The sequence below is a fragment of the Nerophis ophidion genome, linkage group LG27 (assembly GCF_033978795.1).
Source record: "Nerophis ophidion isolate RoL-2023_Sa linkage group LG27, RoL_Noph_v1.0, whole genome shotgun sequence".
Taxonomy (NCBI): Eukaryota; Metazoa; Chordata; class Actinopteri; order Syngnathiformes; family Syngnathidae; genus Nerophis; species Nerophis ophidion.
In genome coordinates, this window is record NC_084637.1 from 6,193,241 (window position 1) to 6,214,087 (window position 20,847).

Consider the following 20,847-nt stretch of genomic DNA (forward strand, 5'->3'; position numbering starts at 1 on the left):
TCCTTATTAGTTTCAGAGTCGTTTAGTCTGGGGGTGGGCAGTCCTTTCGCAATTGCTTTGTTGTGGTTTGAAATGATTTGTTGTATGTTATTCATACAGCTGTAGCTCAATTTAATGTTGTTCTTGTTGAATATTTTTCTTAGGGTGTTGCCTTTGGGGAAGTGTTTGTCGATCAGGGTGAGGAACTTGTGGCCGATATTGGTTGAGACGTCTTTGCTGAATGGCGGATTGTACCAGATGATGTTGTTTCGTTTTCTGCTATTTTTATGGTTGGTTTCCTGGAGTGGGTTCATAGGTGAGGGTGAAGTTGTATCCGCTTTCATCGAGTATATATATATATATATATATATATATATATATATATGGCTTAGTGGTTTCTGGGCCACTTTATAAATTGCTTCCATCTCTTTTGACAATGGCGTTTTTCTACAGCCACTTTTTGCTCACAGGCCCCTTGTTAAGCCTGCAGAATGGCTCCCTCTGCCGGGGAAAGTGAGCATTACATCTGAGAAGGCCTGCTGGTTGGGAGAAGAAAAGATCATTTCTGTAGATGTTCTTTCATCCCGTTAAAGAACAATAAGGAATAAAAGCCATAAAGGCGTAATGGTTCAACATTTCAGAGTCCGCCCGGTGTATTTCAGAAGGTATGCGGCCACATAAAGGTATGGTCGTGTGTGATTTACTGCTAAAATTATATATTGGAGGCTTTTACTGGAACATGACTGTAAATCCTGTCTTGTTATTAAAGATGTTTGACTTCAGTCTTTAGTTGAGCACCCTGGCAGCTTGCAGGGGAACTTGCAGAACATTTTTTTTATAGCACATTACTACAAAGAACATTGTTCAGTTCAGTTTGAGTTTATTTGGAACATGCATTACACATTTCCACTTGTTTTATTACAGCACATAAGAAAAGGAGTAGGAAGAAGCTGAGCTTATTTAATCATACCCCTTTTTCATACTTAGCCATTTTATCGCAATTCCTTGTTCTCTGTAACAAAATCCATCCATTTTCTACCGTTTAGACCCTTTGGGGTCGCGGTTTTAAGTGTTGTACGCGCATACCAATGTTTTGAATTAGATTTTCCTCTGAGGATCTTTACCTGGCAAAGGAATTCAAAATTTGTCCCTCTATTTGCTGGGAGTCCCTGTAATATTTGATCCTGTTCTGTCTCCTTGTAATGTTTGATTCTGTTCTGTCTACCTGTAATGTTTGATCCTGTTCTGTCTACCTGTAATGTTTGATCCTGTTCTGTCTCCCTGTAACGTTTGATCCTGTTCTGTCCCCCTGTAATGCTTGATCCTGTTCTGTCCCCCTGAAATGTTTGATCCTGTTCTGTCTCCCTGTAATGTTTGCTCCTTTTCTGTCTCCATGTAAAGTTTGATCCTGTTCTGTCTCCCTGTAATGTTTGATCCTGTTCTGTCTCCCTGTAATGTTTGATCCTGTTCTGTCCCCCTGAAATGTTTGACCCTGTTCTGTCTCCCTGTAATGTTTGATCCTGTACTGTCTCCCTGTAATGTTTCATCCTGTTCTGTCCCCCTGAAATGTTTGATCCTGTTCTGTCTCCCTGTAATGTTTGATCCTGTTCTGTCTCCCTGTAATGTTTTATCCTGTTCTGTCTCCTTGTAATGTTTGATCCTGTACTGTCTCCCTGTAATGTTTTCTCCTGTTCTGTCTCAATGTCATGTTTGATACTGTTCTGTCTCCCTGTAATGTTTGATCCTGTTCTGTCTCCCTGTATTGTTTGATCCTGTTCTGTCTCCCTGTAATGTGTGATACTGTTCCGTCTCCGTGTAATGTTTGATCCTGTTCTATCTCCCTGTAATGTTTGTTCCTGTTCTGTCTCCCTGTAATGTTTGCTCCTGTTCTGTCTCCATGTAATGTTTGCTCCTGTTCTGTCTCCATGTAATGTTTGATTCTGTTCTGTCTCCCTGTAATGTTTGATCCTGTTCTGTCTCCCTGTATTGTTTGATCCTGTTCTGTCTCCCTGTATTGTTTGATCCTGTTCTGTCTCCCTGTAATGTTTGATCCTGTTCCGTCTCCCTGTAATGTTTGATCCTGTTCTGTCTCCCTGTAATGTTTGATCCTGTTCTGTCTCCCTGTAATGTTTGATCCTGTTCTGTCTCCATGTAATGTTTGCTCCTGTTCTGTCTCCCTAAATGATTGTCTGATCTTGAATGGGATTGTGCTGAAAACTTTAATTTCTCCTCTGGGATTAATAAAGTATTTCTGATTGTGATACTTGGACAGCCATGTGTTTTCTACTTGGTAGAACAAGTTTGCAAACCACCAGTCTAATATTTTGTAGCATCCATGTTGTCCTCCTCTGACTGTTCTGAGGAAGGGTCTTCAGTCCGTGCATCCTGACAATTAGTGAGAAATATTGCCACACTGCTACCTAGTGGCGAATCTAGAGATGCTCAACACATTTTGATGAAATTATTAAAAAAAAAAAATACACTTATTTGATACATCTTACACATTAAAAATGCCAAAACCGATTACATGTAGGTAAATATATGCTAAGCTGTTTGAAGAAATTGCTTTTGTCTCAGAGGAGACAAAGCAAATATTTTTTTTTCTTTAAACCTATTTTTTTTTAAATTTTTTGTAGGAAAAGCCAGAGAAATCTGGTGGCGCTGGGCTCAGGTGTGGGGGGTTAATGTCTTGCTGTTGGGGGGGGGGATGCACCCTTTTGCACTTGTTTGCAGCTGGATTTATAGCACCCATTAACCGTGACAGCAGTATTGCTGTGTAAAGAGCTATTCCACATAGTAGCCATCAATTCACGGCCAGGACAAGGGTTTTTGTTTTTTTTAATGGTGTCTTGGGTTTATTATGCTAGACATGTTTAATTCAGCCGGACAAAAATCTGCATTTGTTAGAGAACCATGCTATATTTTATAACATAGTGCTATTTGTTTTATTGTTCTGTAAAGTCACTGTCAAATTGGGAACAGCCTAAAATTTTGGGCAGTGGCAAAACTGTGCCATGCACTTTATACTTATGATTATTTGTCTGCACAGTTGCTCTTGGGACTTTAAGCTGCTTTGAAATGGCTGCAAGTGACTTTCCTGACTTGTTCAAGACAACGATTCATTTTTTTTTCAGATCTTGGCTGAGTTCTTTTGAGTTAAAAGGCCATGACATGAAGCTCTTTGGATTTGATTGTAACTTTTTTACATCACCAAAATTGTTGCTGTATTTTGACCCAGCAGATTTGTTCACATTTTCAGTAGACCCATAATCAATTCTTAAGAGAACCTAACTTAATGGATGTTTTTTTTGTGACAAACAAGTATGTGCTCCAATCACTCTATCACAAAAAGATAAGAGTTCTAGAAATTATTGGAAAATCATGAAAAACATGATATTGTCATGTTCTGTGGTCACGTTTTCTTTAGTTATGTTCTCTTTTTAGATTTTTTCCATTAAAAAAATGCGCTTTGGCTCAAAAAAGGTTGAAAAAACACTGACTTAGACTGTGATAGTAGTCGTCTATCAAATGTGGATTGAGTGGATTAACGTGTGTTACCCGTATTTGGCCGCCAGAGGTCGCCCTCATTCTGACTGTATCTGCAATCCACTCTGAGACAACACAATCATGAAAATGAAAAAGTTGGGTAATATTCTGCCTTGCATTCTCCCATTCTTTTGAATAATATGAATAGAAGCTGACAAAAACTGCCTTTATAAGATTACAATTGTCAGTTTCAGGGACATATCAAGCGAGAGCTTTTAATGTCACTATTTTCTCATGTATTGTTTACAGTAGCTTGATATTAAAGACTAAATATGATATTAAAGACTAAATATTAAAGACTGCAGTCTTTAATATTTAGGAGTTGCAAATATATTATTTAACTCAATGAGATGTCTAAATATTAAATGCAGGGGTGCTCATAGTGCAGCCCGGGGGACATTTGTGGCCCGCAGCTTGTTTTCTTGCAATGGCCCGCAGCACATTCTAAAATGAATTAAACAAAAGGAAAAGCAACACATAAATACGGTTTGCTAATGAGAAAAAAATGGAAATGTTGATACTTATTGCTTGTGTGTGACTTTTCAGTGATTGTTGATGTTGCCATGTATAGTACAGGCCAAAAGTTTGGACACACCCTCTCATTTAATGTGTTTTCTTTATTTTCCTGACTATTTACCTTGTAGAAAACTATGAATGCCCACATGTGGAGTTATGTACTTAACAACAAAAGGTGAAATAACTGACAACATGTTTTGTATTCAAGTTTCTTCAAAATTGCCTGCAAATGACCTTTTTCCACTTTGCATCAGTCCATCTTAGATGATCTCGGGCCCAGAGAAGCCGGCGACGTTTCTGGATGTTGTTGATAAATGGCTTTCCCTTTGCATAGTAGAGCTATAACTTGGACTTACAGATGTAGCGACAAACTGTATTTAGTGACTGTGGTTTTCTGAAGTGTTCCTGAGCCCATGTGGTGATATCCTTTAGAGAGTGACGTCGGTTTTTGATACAGTGGGATCGAAGGTCACGGTCATTCAATGTCGGTTTCCGGCCATGCCGCTTACGTGGAGTTATTTCTCCAGATTATCTGAACCTTTTGATGACATTATGGACCGTAGATGTTGAAATCCTTGAATTTCTTGCAATTGCACTTTGAGAAACGTTGTTCTTAAACTGTTTGACTATTTGCTCACGCAGTTATGGACAAAGGGGTGTACCTCGCCCAATCCTTGTGAAGGACTAAACATTTTTTGGGAAGCTGTTTTTGTACCCAATCATGGCACCCACCTGTTCCCAATTAGCCTGCACACCTGTGGGATGTTCCAAATAAGTGTTTGATGAGCATTCCTCAACTTTATCAGAATTTATTTCCACCTTTCCCAACTTCTTTGTCACGTGTCGCTGGCATCAAATTCTAAAGTTAAGGATTATTTGCACAAAAAAAAAATGTTTATCAGTTTGAACATCAAATATGTTGTCTTTGTAGCATATTCAACTGAATATGGGTTGAAAATTTTTTGCAAATCATTTTATTCCGTTTATATTTACATCTAACACAATTTCCCAACTCATATGGAACCAGGGTTTGTACTTTCTTCAAAATAGCCACCCTTAGCTCTGGCATTCTCTCGATGAGCTTCAAGAGGTAGTCACCTGAAATCACTTTCACTTCACAGGTGTACTTTGAAGCTCATGGAGAGAATACCAAGAGAGTACAAGGGGTGGCTATTTTGAAGAAACCAGAATATAAAACGTGTTTTCAGTTATTTCCGCTTGTTTTATTACTCCACCTGTGTTCATGCCTTCAGTGACTATCTACAATAGTCATGTGTGTTTTTTTGCTTCATGCAAATGAGTGGCAGCACGGTGGTAGAGGGGTTAGTGTATCTGCCTCACAATACGAAGGTCCTGAGTAGTCCTGAGTTTAATCCCGGGCTCGGGATCTTTCTGTGTGGAGTTTGCATGTTGACTGCCTGGGTTCCCCCCCGCCACGCCAAAAGGGACGTGTGGTAGAAAATGGATGGATGGCAAAAAATATGCAGCTCAGAGAAAAATAGTTAGAGAAAGTTCCTGAAGATGGCTACCAGAAGATGAATCCTGCTTGTGGAGCAAAGCGAGCAGGAAGATCAGAAGCAACCCACTGGTGACATTAAACTTCCCAACCAGTGGAACGTCTGTGACTTTGAAGTTCTTAGTCGGAGGACAGAACTCTACTGGGGAGCAGATAGCGCAGGCCATCAGACAGAAGAATCCAATTAAAGGCCTAACAAAACATGTTTTAATTCCAGACCGGTCTTGGCTGAGAAAGGGGCCGATAAAACGCGTTCTGATGACACAAAGCTGTCCTTACGATGCAACAAGTTTCGTAGCCGGCCCTTCGTCATATCTGTGGTTATTTCAGATTAGAACATTATCAAGTTCATTGCTTCTATGTTTCTAAACCAGGGGTCTGCAACCCGCGGCTCTTTGATCACTCTAGTGTGGCTCAGCTGCATAATTGCCGGAGAGGTTTCCAGAGTTTATTGCCTCTCACAGAAATCCCCCGGGGTCAACATTCTTCCATTTCCACCTCGTCGATAATACTGAGGGCGTGCCTGACGGCAAAGCCTTCACAGTCCGGTAAAACTTGTCGTCTCGCCCGTTTTTGCACCATACTGTCTGCGTGCCAGCCGGTCACATGTAGTATGCAGCCTCTGTTTACACACGAAAGTGACTGCAAGGCATAGTTAGTCAACAGCCATACAGGTTACACTGAGAGTTGTGATATAAACAACTTTAACACTCTTAATAATATGCGCCACATTGTGAACCCACACCAAACAAGAATGAAAAACACATTTCGGGAGAACACCCGCATTGTAACACAACATAAACACAACTGTGCAGCCCTTTGAGACACTAGTGATTTAGGGCTATATAAGTAAACATTGATTGATTGATTGAACTGAACAAGTACCCAGAATCCCATGCATCCCTAACTCTTCCGGGCTACATTATACACCCCCGCTAGCGCCAAACCCCGCCCCCCACCTCAACCGACGCATGCAAGGTTGGGTGGGGGTTGGGGTCCTTGCACACCCCGCTTCGCTGCAGGTCCGCAGGCCACGTCCCCGTCCACAAACAGATACCATCAATTTAGCAAGAAAAATAAAATATATAAAAAAACAATTGATATGCACACACACAAGTTTCAACACATTCAAGATCACAGAGGGACTGGTGCAAATTGTTCCAGAGTTTGGAATACCAGATCTACACGGGTTTTAAAACACGTTTTTGGGATCTTTAGAAGACCCTGTGTCAGGGGTGTCCAAAGTGCGGACTGAGGGCCATTTGTGGCCCGCAGCTAATTGTTTACCGGCCCGCCACATTTTCTGGAAATACTATTGCAAAAGTATGTAATCCAACTAAAAAGTGAGCTCGGTCGGTAGAGCGGCCGTGCCAGCAACTTGAGGGTTCCAGGTTCGATTCCCGCTTCCGCCATCCTAGTCACTGCCGTTGTGTCCTTGGGCAAGACACCTGCTCCCAGTGCCACCCACACTAGTTTAATCAGTGTGAATGTTGTCTGTCTATCTGTGTTGGCCCTGCGATGAGGTGGCGACTTGTCCAGGGTGTACCCCGCCTTCCGCCCGATTGTAGCTGAGATAGGCGCCAGCGCCCCCCGCGACCCCGAAAGGGAATAAGGGGTAGAAAATGGATAGTTTAAATGTAACTTAGATATTGGGTTTCACTATGTAAAGCGCTTTGAGTCACTAGAGAAAAGCGCTATATAAATATAATTCACTTCACTTCACTTTTGTCTATCTTCATTTTTCTTTTCTTTTTTTGCCTTTGTGCCAAAAACTTAAAAAAATCTATCTAACACTAATAATGAATTATTGACTCCAATTATTTCAAATATTTCACTTTAAAACGTTTAATGTGTAAAATATTACATATTTTGTGTGGTTGCCATACAAAACATTTTTTTCTTTGACAAAAGGGCATAAAAAACAAACAAAATAAAAGTTCAAAACGTAAAATCGACATATATATCTGAAGTTGATCTTGTAACTTAAGTTAAAAAAACTAATAATAAAAATATATCAATTTATAAGTGGGGCACCTTTTGGATCTTAAATATATTTAATGAGATTTTATTTATATTTTCACAGAGATTACTCAAAAAGATTAATGAATTAAAATCAATGGTGTCCTGCATTATTGATATTTTTAAGGCTGTAATTGTCACACCTATGAATCATGTTTTGTTTTGTCATGTTATGTTTTGATTTTGGACATTCAGTCACGTTTTGCACTTCCTGGTTTTGTTTGTTTCCATGCCGACGCATTAGTTCCCACCTTGTCACGCCCCCGCCCTCAGTCCCGCACCTGTTCCTGATTATCACAGCCAGTATTTAAGTAGTTTTCTTTCTGTTCATCATTCTGGGATCTTCTCACTCACACGCACCCTACCCATGCTGTTCCATCCTTCACGCCCTCGTCCATAGTTCCATGCCGAGTAAGTTTTTGTATTCATGCCATTGTGCTAGTTTTGTTTATAGTTTATTATTATCCATGCCAATCGAGCAAGTGTTTTTGTTTCATGTTTGTAGTTTGCAGCATTTATGCTAGTCTTTTGTCTGTTTATAGCCAAGTGTCTGTACCTCCTTTGTGAGCGCCCTTAGTTTGTTTATTTTTTATTATAGTTTTAAATAAACAACTATGTACTCACGTCCACGCCTCGCTCGTGCTGATTCTCATCTGCATCGAAGAAACAATCCATGTCCAAGCCAAGTTATGACAGTAATTACTTCACATCAAACATTGCTTTAGGAATGTTTTGGGGCAGTGGGGGGAAATACTGCATATTTCAGTTTTGTTATAAAAAAACAAAGTTGTCTTTGACAAAAAAAAGGCATAAAATCAACCTGAAGTTTATATATTTTAGAGATTTACTGTAAGCGTTAATTAAAAAAAATATAATAATTTGACTTGTTTTTAACATTTTAGTAACTTAGACTCTTTATGGCCCCTGGGAGCCCTAAAGGTAAAAAAAAAAAAAAAATCCATATATTTTGTTATGGTTTGAAAATGAAAAATATCAAAACGGCCCCTGCATGCCCTAATATTTCTGTGTGCGGCCCTCAGTGGAAAAAGTTTGGACACCCCTGCCCTATGTTGTTAATATTCAGTGTTTTATTGTTCATAGATAATTTTGTAAATGCCACATTCTGTACATTCCGGGTGTCTCATTCAGTAAAAAAATAAAATAATTCAATTCCCTTTTTAAGGTAGTCTGTCATAACGACATTATTGTGAGGTTTTGTATTAGTGTTCCTAAAAATCCGATATATAGACACATTTTCTTCTCTAATTTTGGCCACCGAGTCAAAATAATTGGGTATGATTTTGTTGTCATAATTTTATTGCATGATTTTTGCATCCCTTTAATTTAAGTAGCCATATGGAAATGAGCTATTTAGCTATAATCTGGTACAGAACAAATCTGTCTTTGAGCTTCATGTTTCCGTGCATTGTCCCTTCGAAAAAAGACTAAACTAAAACATCACGGGGAAAAGTTCTTAGCATTAATAAAAACTGACTTAAAAAATTGAGAAAAGTGATTTAGTTTGACATTTGGCGGGAGCTTTCTTTACCGAGGCGACGCAATCCTCGTCGGACACATATTCTAAAGTCGCACCACATAAGTAATAAATGTCACCGGTATTTACTTTCAACGTGCAGTTTTTACCTTTTGGAATTAGAATAGTGGATTTTTGTGCATCTTCCTTCATAAAAAAAATGATAGTCGGTATTTAAAAAGTGAGAGAGCTCAAAGTAAAGCCGCTGCTCTTCCACATGGAGAGGAGGCAGTTGAGGATGCCTCTAGAATGCCTAACTAGGGAGGTGTTTAGGGTACGTCCGACCGGTAGGAGGCCACCGGGAAGACCCAGGACACGTTAGGAAGACTATGTCTACCAGGTGGTCTGGGAACACTTTAGGATCCCCCCGGGAGGAACTGGACGAAGTGGCTGGGGAGAGGGAAGTCTGGGCTTCCCTGCTTAGGCTGCTGCCCCCGCGACCCGACCTCTGATAAGCGGAAGAAGATGGATGAATGCAGTATATTCTAACTTTCTATTTTACTTTTTTTTTAAACTTTGTAGCACTTTGAGATTTTAACAAATGTAAAGTGCGTTACAGATGTAACGTTCATTATTATTATTATTATTTTTATTAGGGACCGAATGTCCCTTTGGGACAGAGGACCCTATTGTATTTCTACGGTTTTATTATTTTTTATTATTATTATTATACCGCCGCCTCTTTGAGCTGTAATTTGACCCCCTTAACATGCTTTAAAGTTTTACACACACATCAGGACTGGCGAAAAATTGCGATCTAATCAAAAAACCAAAACCCAAAACTCAAAATTGCGCTCTAGCGCCCCCTAGGAAAAAACAGACAAAACTGCTTGTAACTTTCGTTAGGAATGTCGTAGAGACATGAAATAAAAACCTCCATGTAGGTCTTACTTAGACCTATATTTCATACACTGACCTCCTTCAGCAAAAATCAACAAGAAGATGGCAAAAACCCCTTCAAAATAAAAGTTTCCTAAAAAATGTCATTTTTGCCTCTTTGAGCTGTAATTTAACCCCCTTAAAACGCTTCAAAACTCACCAAACTGGACACACACATCAGGACTGGCGAACATTGCGATCTAATTAAAAAAAAAAAAAAAAAACTCTAAATTGTGCTCTAGCACCCCCTAGGAATAAAACACGGACAAAACTACTTATTATTATAAAAATGGGACCCATTAACTCCCTGCTTGGCACTCAGCATCAAGTGTTGGAATTGGGGGTTAAATCACCAAAATGATTCCCGGGCGCGGCAACCGCTGCTGCTCACTGCTCCCCTCACCTCCCAGGGGGTGATCAAGGGTGATGGGTCAAATGCAGGGTAGGTCCAACAGATAGGAGGCCACGGGGAAAACCCAGGACACGTACCCGGCTGGCCTGGGTACGCCTCGGGATCCCCCCGGGAGGAGCTGGACGAAGTGGCTGGGGAGAGGGAAGTCTGGGCTTCCCTGCTTAGGCTGCTGCCCCCGCGACCCGACCACTAATAAGCGGAAGAAGATGGATGAATGCAGTATATTCTAACTTTCTATTTTACTTTTTTATTTTTACTTTGTAGCACTTTGAGATTTTAACAAATGTAAAGTTTTTTACAGATTATTAGTATTATCATTATTTTTATTAGGGACTGAATGTCCCTTTGGGACAGAGGGTCCTATTGTATTTCTAAGGTTTTATTATTTTTTATTATTATTATTATACCGCCGCCTGTTTGAACTGTAATTTGACCCCCTTAACATGTTTTAAACCTCACCAAATTTTACACACACATCAGGACTGGCGAAAAATTGCGATCTAATCAATAATACAATACCCAAAACTCAAAATTGCGCTCTAGTGCCCCCTAGGAAAAAAACACTGACAAAACTGCTTGTAACATTCGTTAGGAATGTCGTAGAGAATTGAAATAAAAACCTCCATGTAGGTCTTACTTAGACCTATATTTCATACACTGACCTCCTTCAGCAAAAATCAACAAGAAGTTGGCAAAAACCCCTTCAAAACAAAAGTTTCCTAAAAAATGTCATTTTTGCCTCTTTGAGCTGTAATTTGACCCCCTTAAAACGCTTCAAAACTCACCAAACTGGACACACACATCAGGACTGGTAAAAATTGCGATCTAATTAAAAAAATAAAAAAATCCCCCAAAATTGTGCTCTAGCGCCCCCTAGGAAGAAAACACGGACAAAACTACTTGTTATTATTATAAAAATGGGACCCATTAACTTCCCTGCTTGGCACTCAGCATCAAGTGTTGGAATTGGGGGTTAAATCACCAAAATGATTCCCGGGCGCGGCAACCGCTGCTGCTCACTGCTCCCCTCACCTCCCAGGGGGTGATCAAGGGTGATGGGTCAAATGCAGGGTAGGTCCAACTGGTAGGAGGCCACGGGGAAGACCCAGGACACGTTGGGAAGACTACGGGCGGTATAGCTCGTTTAGTAGAGTGGCCATGCCAGCAACTTGAGGGTTGCAGGTTCAATTCCCTCTTTCGCCATCCTAGTCACTGCCGTTGTGTCCTTTGGCAAGACACTTTACCCACCTGCTCCCAGTGCTACCCACACTGGTTTAAATGTAACTTAGATATTGGGTTTCACTATGTAAAGCGCTTTGAGTCACTAGAGAAAAGCGCTATATAAATATAATTCACTTCACTTATGTCTTCCGGGTGGTCTGGGAACAACTCAGGATCCCCCCGGGTGGAGCTGGACGAAGTGGCTGGGGAGAGGGAAGTCTGGGCTTCCCTGCTTAGGCTGCTGCCCCCGCGACCCGACCTCAGATAAGCGGAAGAACATAGATGGATGGATGGATGGAAATCAGACATATTGTGGACATATATGCGATCCGAGCAGAGGACGTCGCTGTGGCTTGTGCAGCCCTTTGAGACACTTGTGATTTAGAGCTATATAAATAAACTCATTGATTGATATCGTCCTTATTCTAAAAATAGGTATGATTTTTTTAAATCCAATTTTTTAATAGTTGATGAATCATGTTCCGGTTCAATCTGATTTAGATAGAATATATGACGCAACTGGCAGCAATTTTAATTTTAAATGAGACGCATTTATAATTTGTGTGACACTTTGTTCACTCGGATCCATTCGGACTAATTAGGATCGCCGCGCACCTGCTGGCAATTATGCTTCCCAGTGACATGTTGGTGTTTTGTTGGCCTCCACAGCGAGAAAAGCTGATCCATGAGCTAGAGGAAGAGCGCCGCCTGCGTCTGGAGAGCGAGAAGCGTCTCCGGGAAGTGACGGAGGAATCGGAGCTAGGACGGGCGCAGATCGTCTCCCTGCAGCAGAAATTCTCCAGGTGAGCTCAACACGGGTCACCTGACCTTTGCCGTCGATTCGGGCCGCCAGGAGCAGGACAAAGTGCAACGTGCTCAATCTGGGCAAATTGAGGCCCGTTGAGCTTTTCAATCTGGCCCGCCGGACATTCCCAAATATATATTTTTTTAGATCTTTAAGATCAGGGGAGTCAAACTCAAATACAGAGTGGGCCAACATTTAAAACTGAACAAAGCCGCGGGCCAAGGTTGAACAAATTAACCTTTTAGTCGGGACCCAAACAAGTTTTGCATTGAATCTTGAACAAGCCAGACTTATATAACTTTATAGTGACATGCAAAATGGAGTTTCAAACAAGACTAATAATTTAAAAATAGCAAAGTCACATCAAATCAAATTTAAATAGAAATTGAATGCCTCTGTTCTATTTGCAGCCTTCTCAGGTAAATATCGAAATAAACTTCTCCCACAGGCTAATAACACATTTTTATATTGTAGCGTCCAGGAAGAGGTAGTGCTGCAAGGGGTTCTGTGTATTTGTTCTGTTGTGTTTATGTTGTGCTACAGTGCGGATGTTCTACCGAAATTTGCTTGTCATTCTCGTTTAGTGTGGGTTCACAGTGTTGCGCGTATTTGGGGCGGTATTGCTCGGTTGGTGGAGCGGCCGTGCCAGCAACTTGAGGGTTCCAGGTTCGATCCCCGCTTCCGCCATCCTAGTCACTGCCGCTGTGTCCTTGGGCAAGACACTTTACCCACCTGCTCCCGGTGCCACCCACACTGGTTTAAATGTAACTTAGATATTGGGTTTCACTATGTAAAGCGCTTTGAGTCACTAGAGAAAAAACGCTATATAAATATAATTATATAATATATATATAAATATATATAATATATAATATAATTAGACAAAAGTGTATATTATATATAGTATTTATATAGGTGTGTGTGTGTGTGTGTGTGTGTGTGTGTGTGTGTGTGTGTGTGTGTGTGTGTGTGTGTGTGTGTGTGTGATGGATATGTGTGGTGTGATATATATTGGGTTTTACTGTGTAAAGCACTTTGAGTCATTAGAGAAAAAGTGCTATATAAATAAAATTCACTTCACTAACAGTCTTAAAGTTGTTTATACGGCCACCCTCAGTGTGACCTGTATGGCTGTTGACCAAGCTTGCATTACATTAGTGTGTGTGTGTGTGTGTGTGTGTGTGTGTGTGTGTGTGTGTGTGTGTAAACACCACATATATCATGTGACTAGGCCGACACGCTGTTTTTACGTAGGAAAAGCGGACGTGACGAAAGGTTTTAGAAGGCACGCCCCCAATATTGTTGTCCAGGTGGGAATCGGGAGAAATTTGGGAAAATGGTTGCGTCTTGTGAGTTTCGTGAGGGGAGTCTCCTTGGAAAACCGGGGCGGGGGGGGGGGGGGGGTTTAGCAAGTATGAGTATTAGCAGTGAATGTGGTGTTAATAGCGACACCGCCGCTGTAAAACACCGGCGGGCCAGCTCGAATGTTAATTTGATATTGCCTCAAGGGCCAAATGAAAATACACGGCGGGCCAACTTTGGCCCGCGGGCCAGAGTTTGACACCAATGTTTAAGATGGAAAGTGTTGCTGCCATTATTATGTGCACTCATGTTTTTTAATGACCCCACGTCTTGAACTACAAACCCTGTTTCCATATGAGTTTTGATTTCAGGTGACTACCTCTTGAAGCTCATCGAGAGAATGCCAGAGCTAAGGGTGGCTATTTTGAAGAAAGTACAAACCCTGGTTCCATATGAGTTGGGAAATTGTGTTAAATGTAAATATAAACGTAATACAATGATTTGCAAATCCTTTTCAACCCATATTCAGTTGAATATGCTACAAAGACAACATATTTCATGTTCAAACTAATAAACTTCATTTTTTTTTGCAATTAATAATTAACTTAGAATTTCAAGGCTGCAACACGTGCCAAACCCTGTTTCCATATTAGTTGGGAAATTGTGTTAGATGTAAATATAAACGGAATACAATGATTTGCAAATCCTTTTCAACCCATATTCAATTGAATGCACTACAAAGACAACATATTTGATGTTCAAACTCATACACTTAATTTTTTTCGCAAATAATAATTAACTTAGAATTTCATGGCTGCAAAACCTGCCAAAGTAGTTGGGAAAGGGCATGTTCACCACTGTGTTACATCACCTTTTCTTTTAACAACACTCAATAAACGTTTGGGAACTGAGGAAACTAATTGTTGAAGCTTTGAAAGTGGAATTCTTTCCCAATCTTTTTTTATGGAGAGCTTCAGTCGTTCAACAGTCCGGGGTCTCCGCTGTCGTATTTTACGCTTCATAATGCGCCAAACATTTTCCATGGGAGACAGGTCTGGACTGGAAAGTACCCGCACTCTTTTTTTACGAAGCCACGCTGTTGTAACACATGCTGATTGTGGCTTGGCATTGTCTTGCTGAAATAAGCAGGGGGCGTCCATGAAAAAGACGGCACTATATGTTGTTCCAAAACCTGTATGTACCTTTCAGCATTAATGGTGCCTTCACAGATGTGTAAGTTACCCATGCCTTGGGCACTAATGCACCCCCATACCATCACAGATGCTGGCTTTTGAACTTTGCTTCGATAACAGTCTGGATGGTTCGCTTCCCCACAATATCGAATATTTCCAAAAACAATTTGAAATGTGGACTCGTCAGACCACAGAACACTTTTCCACTTTGCATCAGTCCATCTTCAATGATCTTAGGCCCAGAGAAGCCGGCGGCGTTTCTGGATGTTGTTGATAAATTGCTTTCGCTTTGCATAGTAGAGCTTTTACAGATGTAGCGATGAACTGTGTTTAGTGACAGTGGTTTTCTGAAGTATTCCTGGGCCCATGTGGTGATATCCTTTAGAGATTGACGTCGGTTTTCTATACATTGCTGTCTGAGGGATTGAAGGTCACGGTCATTCAATGTTGGTTTCCGCCCATGCCGCTCACGTGGAGTGATTTCTCCAGATTTTTTTAACCTTTTGTTGACATTATGGACCGTAGATGTTGAAATCCCTAAATTTCTTGCAATTGCACTTTGAGAAACGTTGTTCTTAAACTGTTTGACTATTTGCTCACGCAGTTGTGGACAAAGGGGTGTACCTCGCCCCATCCTTTCCTGTGAAAGACTGAGCATTTTTTGGGGAAGCTGTTTTTATTCCCAATTAGCCTGCACACCTGTGGGATGTTCCAAATAAGTGTTTGATGAGCTTTCCTCAACTTTATCAGTATTTATTGCCACCTTTCCCAACTTCTTTGTCACGTGTTGTTGGCATCAAATTCTAAAGTTAATGATTATTTGCAAAAAAAAAATTATCAGTTTGAACATCAAATATGTTGTCTTTGTAGCATATTAAACTGAATAAGGATTGAAAAGGATTTGCAAATCATTGTATTCGGTTTATATTTACATCGAACACAAATTCCCAACTCATATGGAAACAGGGTTTTTAGAGGGGACCAGAAAAAATTGTGTTATTGGCCTTATTTTAACAAAAAATCTTAGGGTGTGGCGTACCAGTATTTTTCAGAGGCGGTATAGTACCGAATATGATTCAGTAGTATTGCGGGTACTATACTAATACTTGTATACCGAACAACACTACTAGTTACTATGGTAACCTACGTCACAGCAGGTCAGACGAGGCACCAAGCAGCGTGGGCGGGGAGCGTTTCCACAGAGTTTTTCCGGAACAGCCAGCCTGAAATGTGGGCGTAAGGGACAGACATGGAAGGAGATTTTTACAAGAAACTTCTAAAGCTTGGTGATATATCAGATTGTAGATGGTTTTTTTTACCCTTCACGTTTATATTTTGCTGTGTTTGTCGCATTTTTATGATTGAAAAATATGTCGATCCGGTTATAGAATATGACGTTCCTGTTATCTCAATATTCAGAGTTTTATCGATCATAGAAAAATTAACACTCCATTCTGTTTTTAAGCCGGTCTGTCATAACGTTTTTAGCATTCAATCAGACTTTATTGTGAGGTTTTGTATTAGTTTCCCTAAGAAATAGATAAACCGGCCCCCCCCGGACACATTTTTTTCCTCTAAATTTGGCCCCCGATTGGAAATAATTGCCCGGGCCCGCTCTAAACGCTTTCTTCCTCCTCCCCCAGCCATCCAGAGCCTCCCGTAATTTGGCATTCAGTGGTCATGCCGGAGTCTTCACATTAAGACTTCAAATTAGCTGCTTATCTTCTCATTAGAAAAAGCACTTCACACTTTAATGACTCGTCTGCAAGGGTGGGATGGAATATTTAAAAGGCTTTTTTTTTTTGGATGCAACAGCGCTCTCATATGTGTTCACTTTTCTATCTTCATAACGCAGCATTTTTTTTTTTCTGGCTCACATACAGCGGCGGTCAAAAGTTTACATACACTTGTAAAGAACATCATGTCATGGCTGTCTTCAGTTTCTTATAATTTCGACAACTCTTTATTTTTTTTTGTGATTGGTCACAAAAAAGATTCATGACATTTATTATGGGTGTACTGAAAATGTGAGAAAAAGTATAAGTACAGCAAGGTTAATAATTTCTTACGTGTGTCATGTCTATGTGATCATGTTTTGTTTTAGTCAATCAATCAATCAATCAATCAATGTTTACTTATATAGCCCTAAATCACTAGTGTCTCAAAGGGCTGCACAAACCACTACCACATCCTCGGTAGGCCCACATAAGGGCAAGGAAAACTCACTCCCAGTGGGACGTCGGTGACAATGATGACCCAGTGGGACCCAGTAGTTCTTGTCTTGCGCTCCTATTTTGGTGTATTTTTGTCTTTTTTTTGGTATCTTCCTGTAGCAGTTTAATGTCTTCCTTTGAGTGATATTTCCCGCATCTACTTTGTTTTAGCAATCAAGAATATTTCTGTTGTTTTTGTCCTTCTTTGTGGGGACATTGTTGATTGTCGTGTCATGTTCGGATGTACATTGTTGACGGCGTCTTTGCTCCACAGTAAGTCTTTGCTGTCGTCCAGCATTCTGTTTTTGTTTACTTTGTAGCCAGTTCAGTTTTAGTTTCGTTCTGCATAGCCCTCTGTAAGCTTCAATCCCTTTTCTTAGGGGCACTCTCCAGACACCTTTTTTACCTGCACCCTGCCCACCGCTGTTCCCGACATTTACAAAGCAATTAGCTAGGGGCAGCCACCTACTGATATGGAAGAGTATTACATGGTTACTCTGCCGAGCTTTAGACAGCACCGACACTCAACAACAACACAAAATTTGCAGACTATAATTAGTGGTTTGGAAAAAATATTAGGTGAAATCAGATAACATTCCAGAGTACTGGAGCCCGAACGGAAAACGCTCTATAGCCCGCAGACTTTTTTTGGGCTTTGGGAATCACTAATAAACCGGAGTCCTTTGAACGCAGATTTCTTGCCGGGACATATGGTACAATACAATCGGCAAGATAGGATGGAGCTAGACCGTGTAGTATTTTATACGTAAGTAGTAAAACCTTAAAGTCACATCTTAAGTGCAGGTGAGCCAGTACAGGCGTAATGTGATCAAACTTTCTTGTTCTTGTCAAAAGTCTAGCAGCCGCATTTTGTACCAACTGTAATCTTTTAATGCTAGACATGGGGAGACCCGAAAATAATACGTTACAGTAATCGAGACGAGACGTAACAAACGCATGGATAATGATCTCCCGTAACAGTTCGAGATGCCACCTCAGTAGAAGCATTTAAGTCTCACCTTAAAACTCATTTGTATACTCTAGCCTTTAAATAGACTCCCTTTTTAGACCAGTTGATCTGCTGTTTCTTTTCTTTTTCTTCTATGTCCCACTCTCCCCTGTGGAGGGGGTCCGGTCCGCTCCGGTGGCCATGTACTGCTTGCCTGTGTATCGGCTGGGGACATCTCTGCGCTGCTGATCCGCCTCCGCTTGGGATGGTTTCCTGCTGGCTCCGCTGTGAACGGGACTCTCGCTGCTGTCTTGGATCCGCTTTGGACTGGACTCTCGCGACTGTGTTGGATCCATTATGGATTGAACTTTAACAGTATCATGTTAGACCCGCTCGACATCCATTGCTTTCCTCCTCTCCAAGGTTCTCATAGTCATTATTGTCACCGACGTCCCACTGGGTGTGAGTTTTCCTTGCCCTTATGTGGGCCTACCGAGGATGTCGTGGTGGTTTGTGCAGCCCTTTGAGACACTAGTGATTTAGGGCTATATAAGTAAACATTGATTGATTGATTGATTGATAATCTCCCACGGCACACCAGACTGTATCTCACGGCACACTAGTGCCGTGACACAGTGGTTGAAAAAAAATGTATTAGAAGACAAATCGCTTCAGGAAAGTGTAAATTGTGGCTAACGCTAGCATGAGTGCTTATTTGAGCTCTTTTGATACTCTTCAGCCATCTGTCTTTTATCAAATTCTATTCAAAAGAAGACTGAGGGGTGTTGCAACAAAGTTGGGACTGCGTGGACTAGAGTTGTACGGTACACCGGCACCAGTATAGCACCGCGATAATAACTACCCACACTCGGTATTATGCCACCTCTAAAAAGTAGCGGACTTTGAATATGACCATTGCAGGATCCTGCGACTACTTGGCATCGGATTGATACCCAAACCCGTAGCATCATCCAAAACTAATGTAAATCATCCAAACAACAGAAGAACAAAGTCACTTCCGGGTTTGTTTTGTCACCATGACTACCCATTAGTTTTCACCTGTCCTCAAATCTGTTTTCACTGATTATGTCCCTGCAATTTAAGTCGTCTGTTTCTGTTCTTCATCCTGGCAACATCACCATCTACCACCTTCTATCACCCTCGATACCTTTACCCAAGGGCGTAGAATTGGGTAGGGACGCTAGGGACACGTCCCTACCAATATCCAGCCGCTACTGTGTAGTCACTATCAATACAAGCGCTGCCCGTAATGTTTAGTCAATGATTATGGCACAGAAAGGGTTAAATGCAGCTGGCTTATGTCATACAAATATGTCTTTTTTAAAGGCCTACTGAAATTAGATGTTCTTGTTTAGGCGGGGATGGCAGGTCCATTCTGTGTGTCATACTTGATCATTTTGCAATATTGACATATTTTTGCTGAGGGGATTTGGTGGAGAGCATCCACGATAAAGTTCGCAACTTTTGGTCGCTAATATAAAGGCCTTGCCTGTAGCGGAGGTGGCGGGCGGTGTGCGCGTGACGTCACGGGTTGTGGAGCTCCTCACATCTGAACATTGTTTACAATCATGGCCACCAGCAGCTAGAGCGATTCGGACCGAGGGGGCGACGATTTCCCCATTGGTTTGAGCGAGGATGAAAGATTCGTTGATGAGGGAAATTTAGAGTGAAGGACTAGGAAAAAAAAAAGTAAAAAAAAAAAGAAAAGGCGATTGCAGTGGGAGCGATTCAGATGTTATTGGACACATTTATTAGGATAATTCTGGCAAATCCCTTAGCGGTACAGCTCGGTTGGTAGAGTGGCCGTGCCAGCAACTTGAGGGTTGCAGGTTCCATTCCCGCTTCCGCCATCCTAGTCACTGCCGTTGTGTCCTTGGGCAAGACACTTTACCCACCTGCTCCCAGTGCCACCCACACTGGTTTAAATGTAACTTAGATATTGGGTTTCACTATGTAAAGCGCTTTGAGTCACTAGAGAAAAGCGCTATATAAATATAATTCACTTCACTTCACTTCAAATGTCGGTCTCTGCTAGAAGTCCCGGCTCTAACCTAAATATCGCTCCCTGATTGGTTACCAGTTTCTTGCTAACTTACGTGTGATTGGCTGTCCCCGCTGTCACTCCTCACTGTGGAAAAAAATAGTCCCACCTAGCTCCAAATTAGCACTGCATCTCGTCTTTTCCTCCGCTTTTTCTCCAGGTGAAAGTCAATGCTCAGTCCCCTTAACCATTTTTAACCCTCCCCGCAAGTGAAAGTTAACCTTAAACATGTGAATTCAACTCTTTTAATCCGTTTTTTAACATCGTAAAAACATCAGCTGTCTTTTACTACGGACTGCAACAGTCCGTTGTCATGGATACATGACAACAACTTGAATTCATAGCAGTCATACGTGCCTGAGGCGGAGTGATAGCCTGCGCTGTGGTAAGGCTTTAGAATAGTAGCCGTGCTCAATATTTAAACCACGGTTAACAGCCAATCAGATCGCCGGATTTCACCTTTCCGTTTTATTATTATTTTTTGTTTCATGTAACATATTTACAGTATAAAAGCAGCAATAGAAAGAAGTAGATGAATGGAAAAATTGTGAGTGATTTAAACACAAGTTGGGGAAAAGATTGTTACAGTTCATTTATGTTTATTTACAATGTTGTATTGCATGAATGTATTTCTGATGTTGTTGATGTTGATTGACAGTTGCACTACAGCCCTACACTAAAGAGTAAAGATGAGAACTCTT

At 41.1% G+C, this 20,847-nt stretch overlaps 1 protein-coding gene across 7 annotated transcripts in view; it reads left to right on the forward strand.

Annotated features, from left to right (window-relative positions):
* The window catches only part of LOC133544269 (nck-associated protein 5-like), a 323,916-nt gene that overhangs the window by 160,558 nt on the left and 142,511 nt on the right, over positions 1 to 20,847 (forward strand). For all 7 annotated transcript variants that reach the window (XM_061889431.1, XM_061889433.1, XM_061889432.1 and 4 more), the window contains one exon: positions 12,292 to 12,425. In XM_061889431.1, coding sequence (XP_061745415.1) covers positions 12,292 to 12,425 — 134 coding nt within the window. The remainder of the gene's footprint in view (positions 1 to 12,291; positions 12,426 to 20,847) is intronic.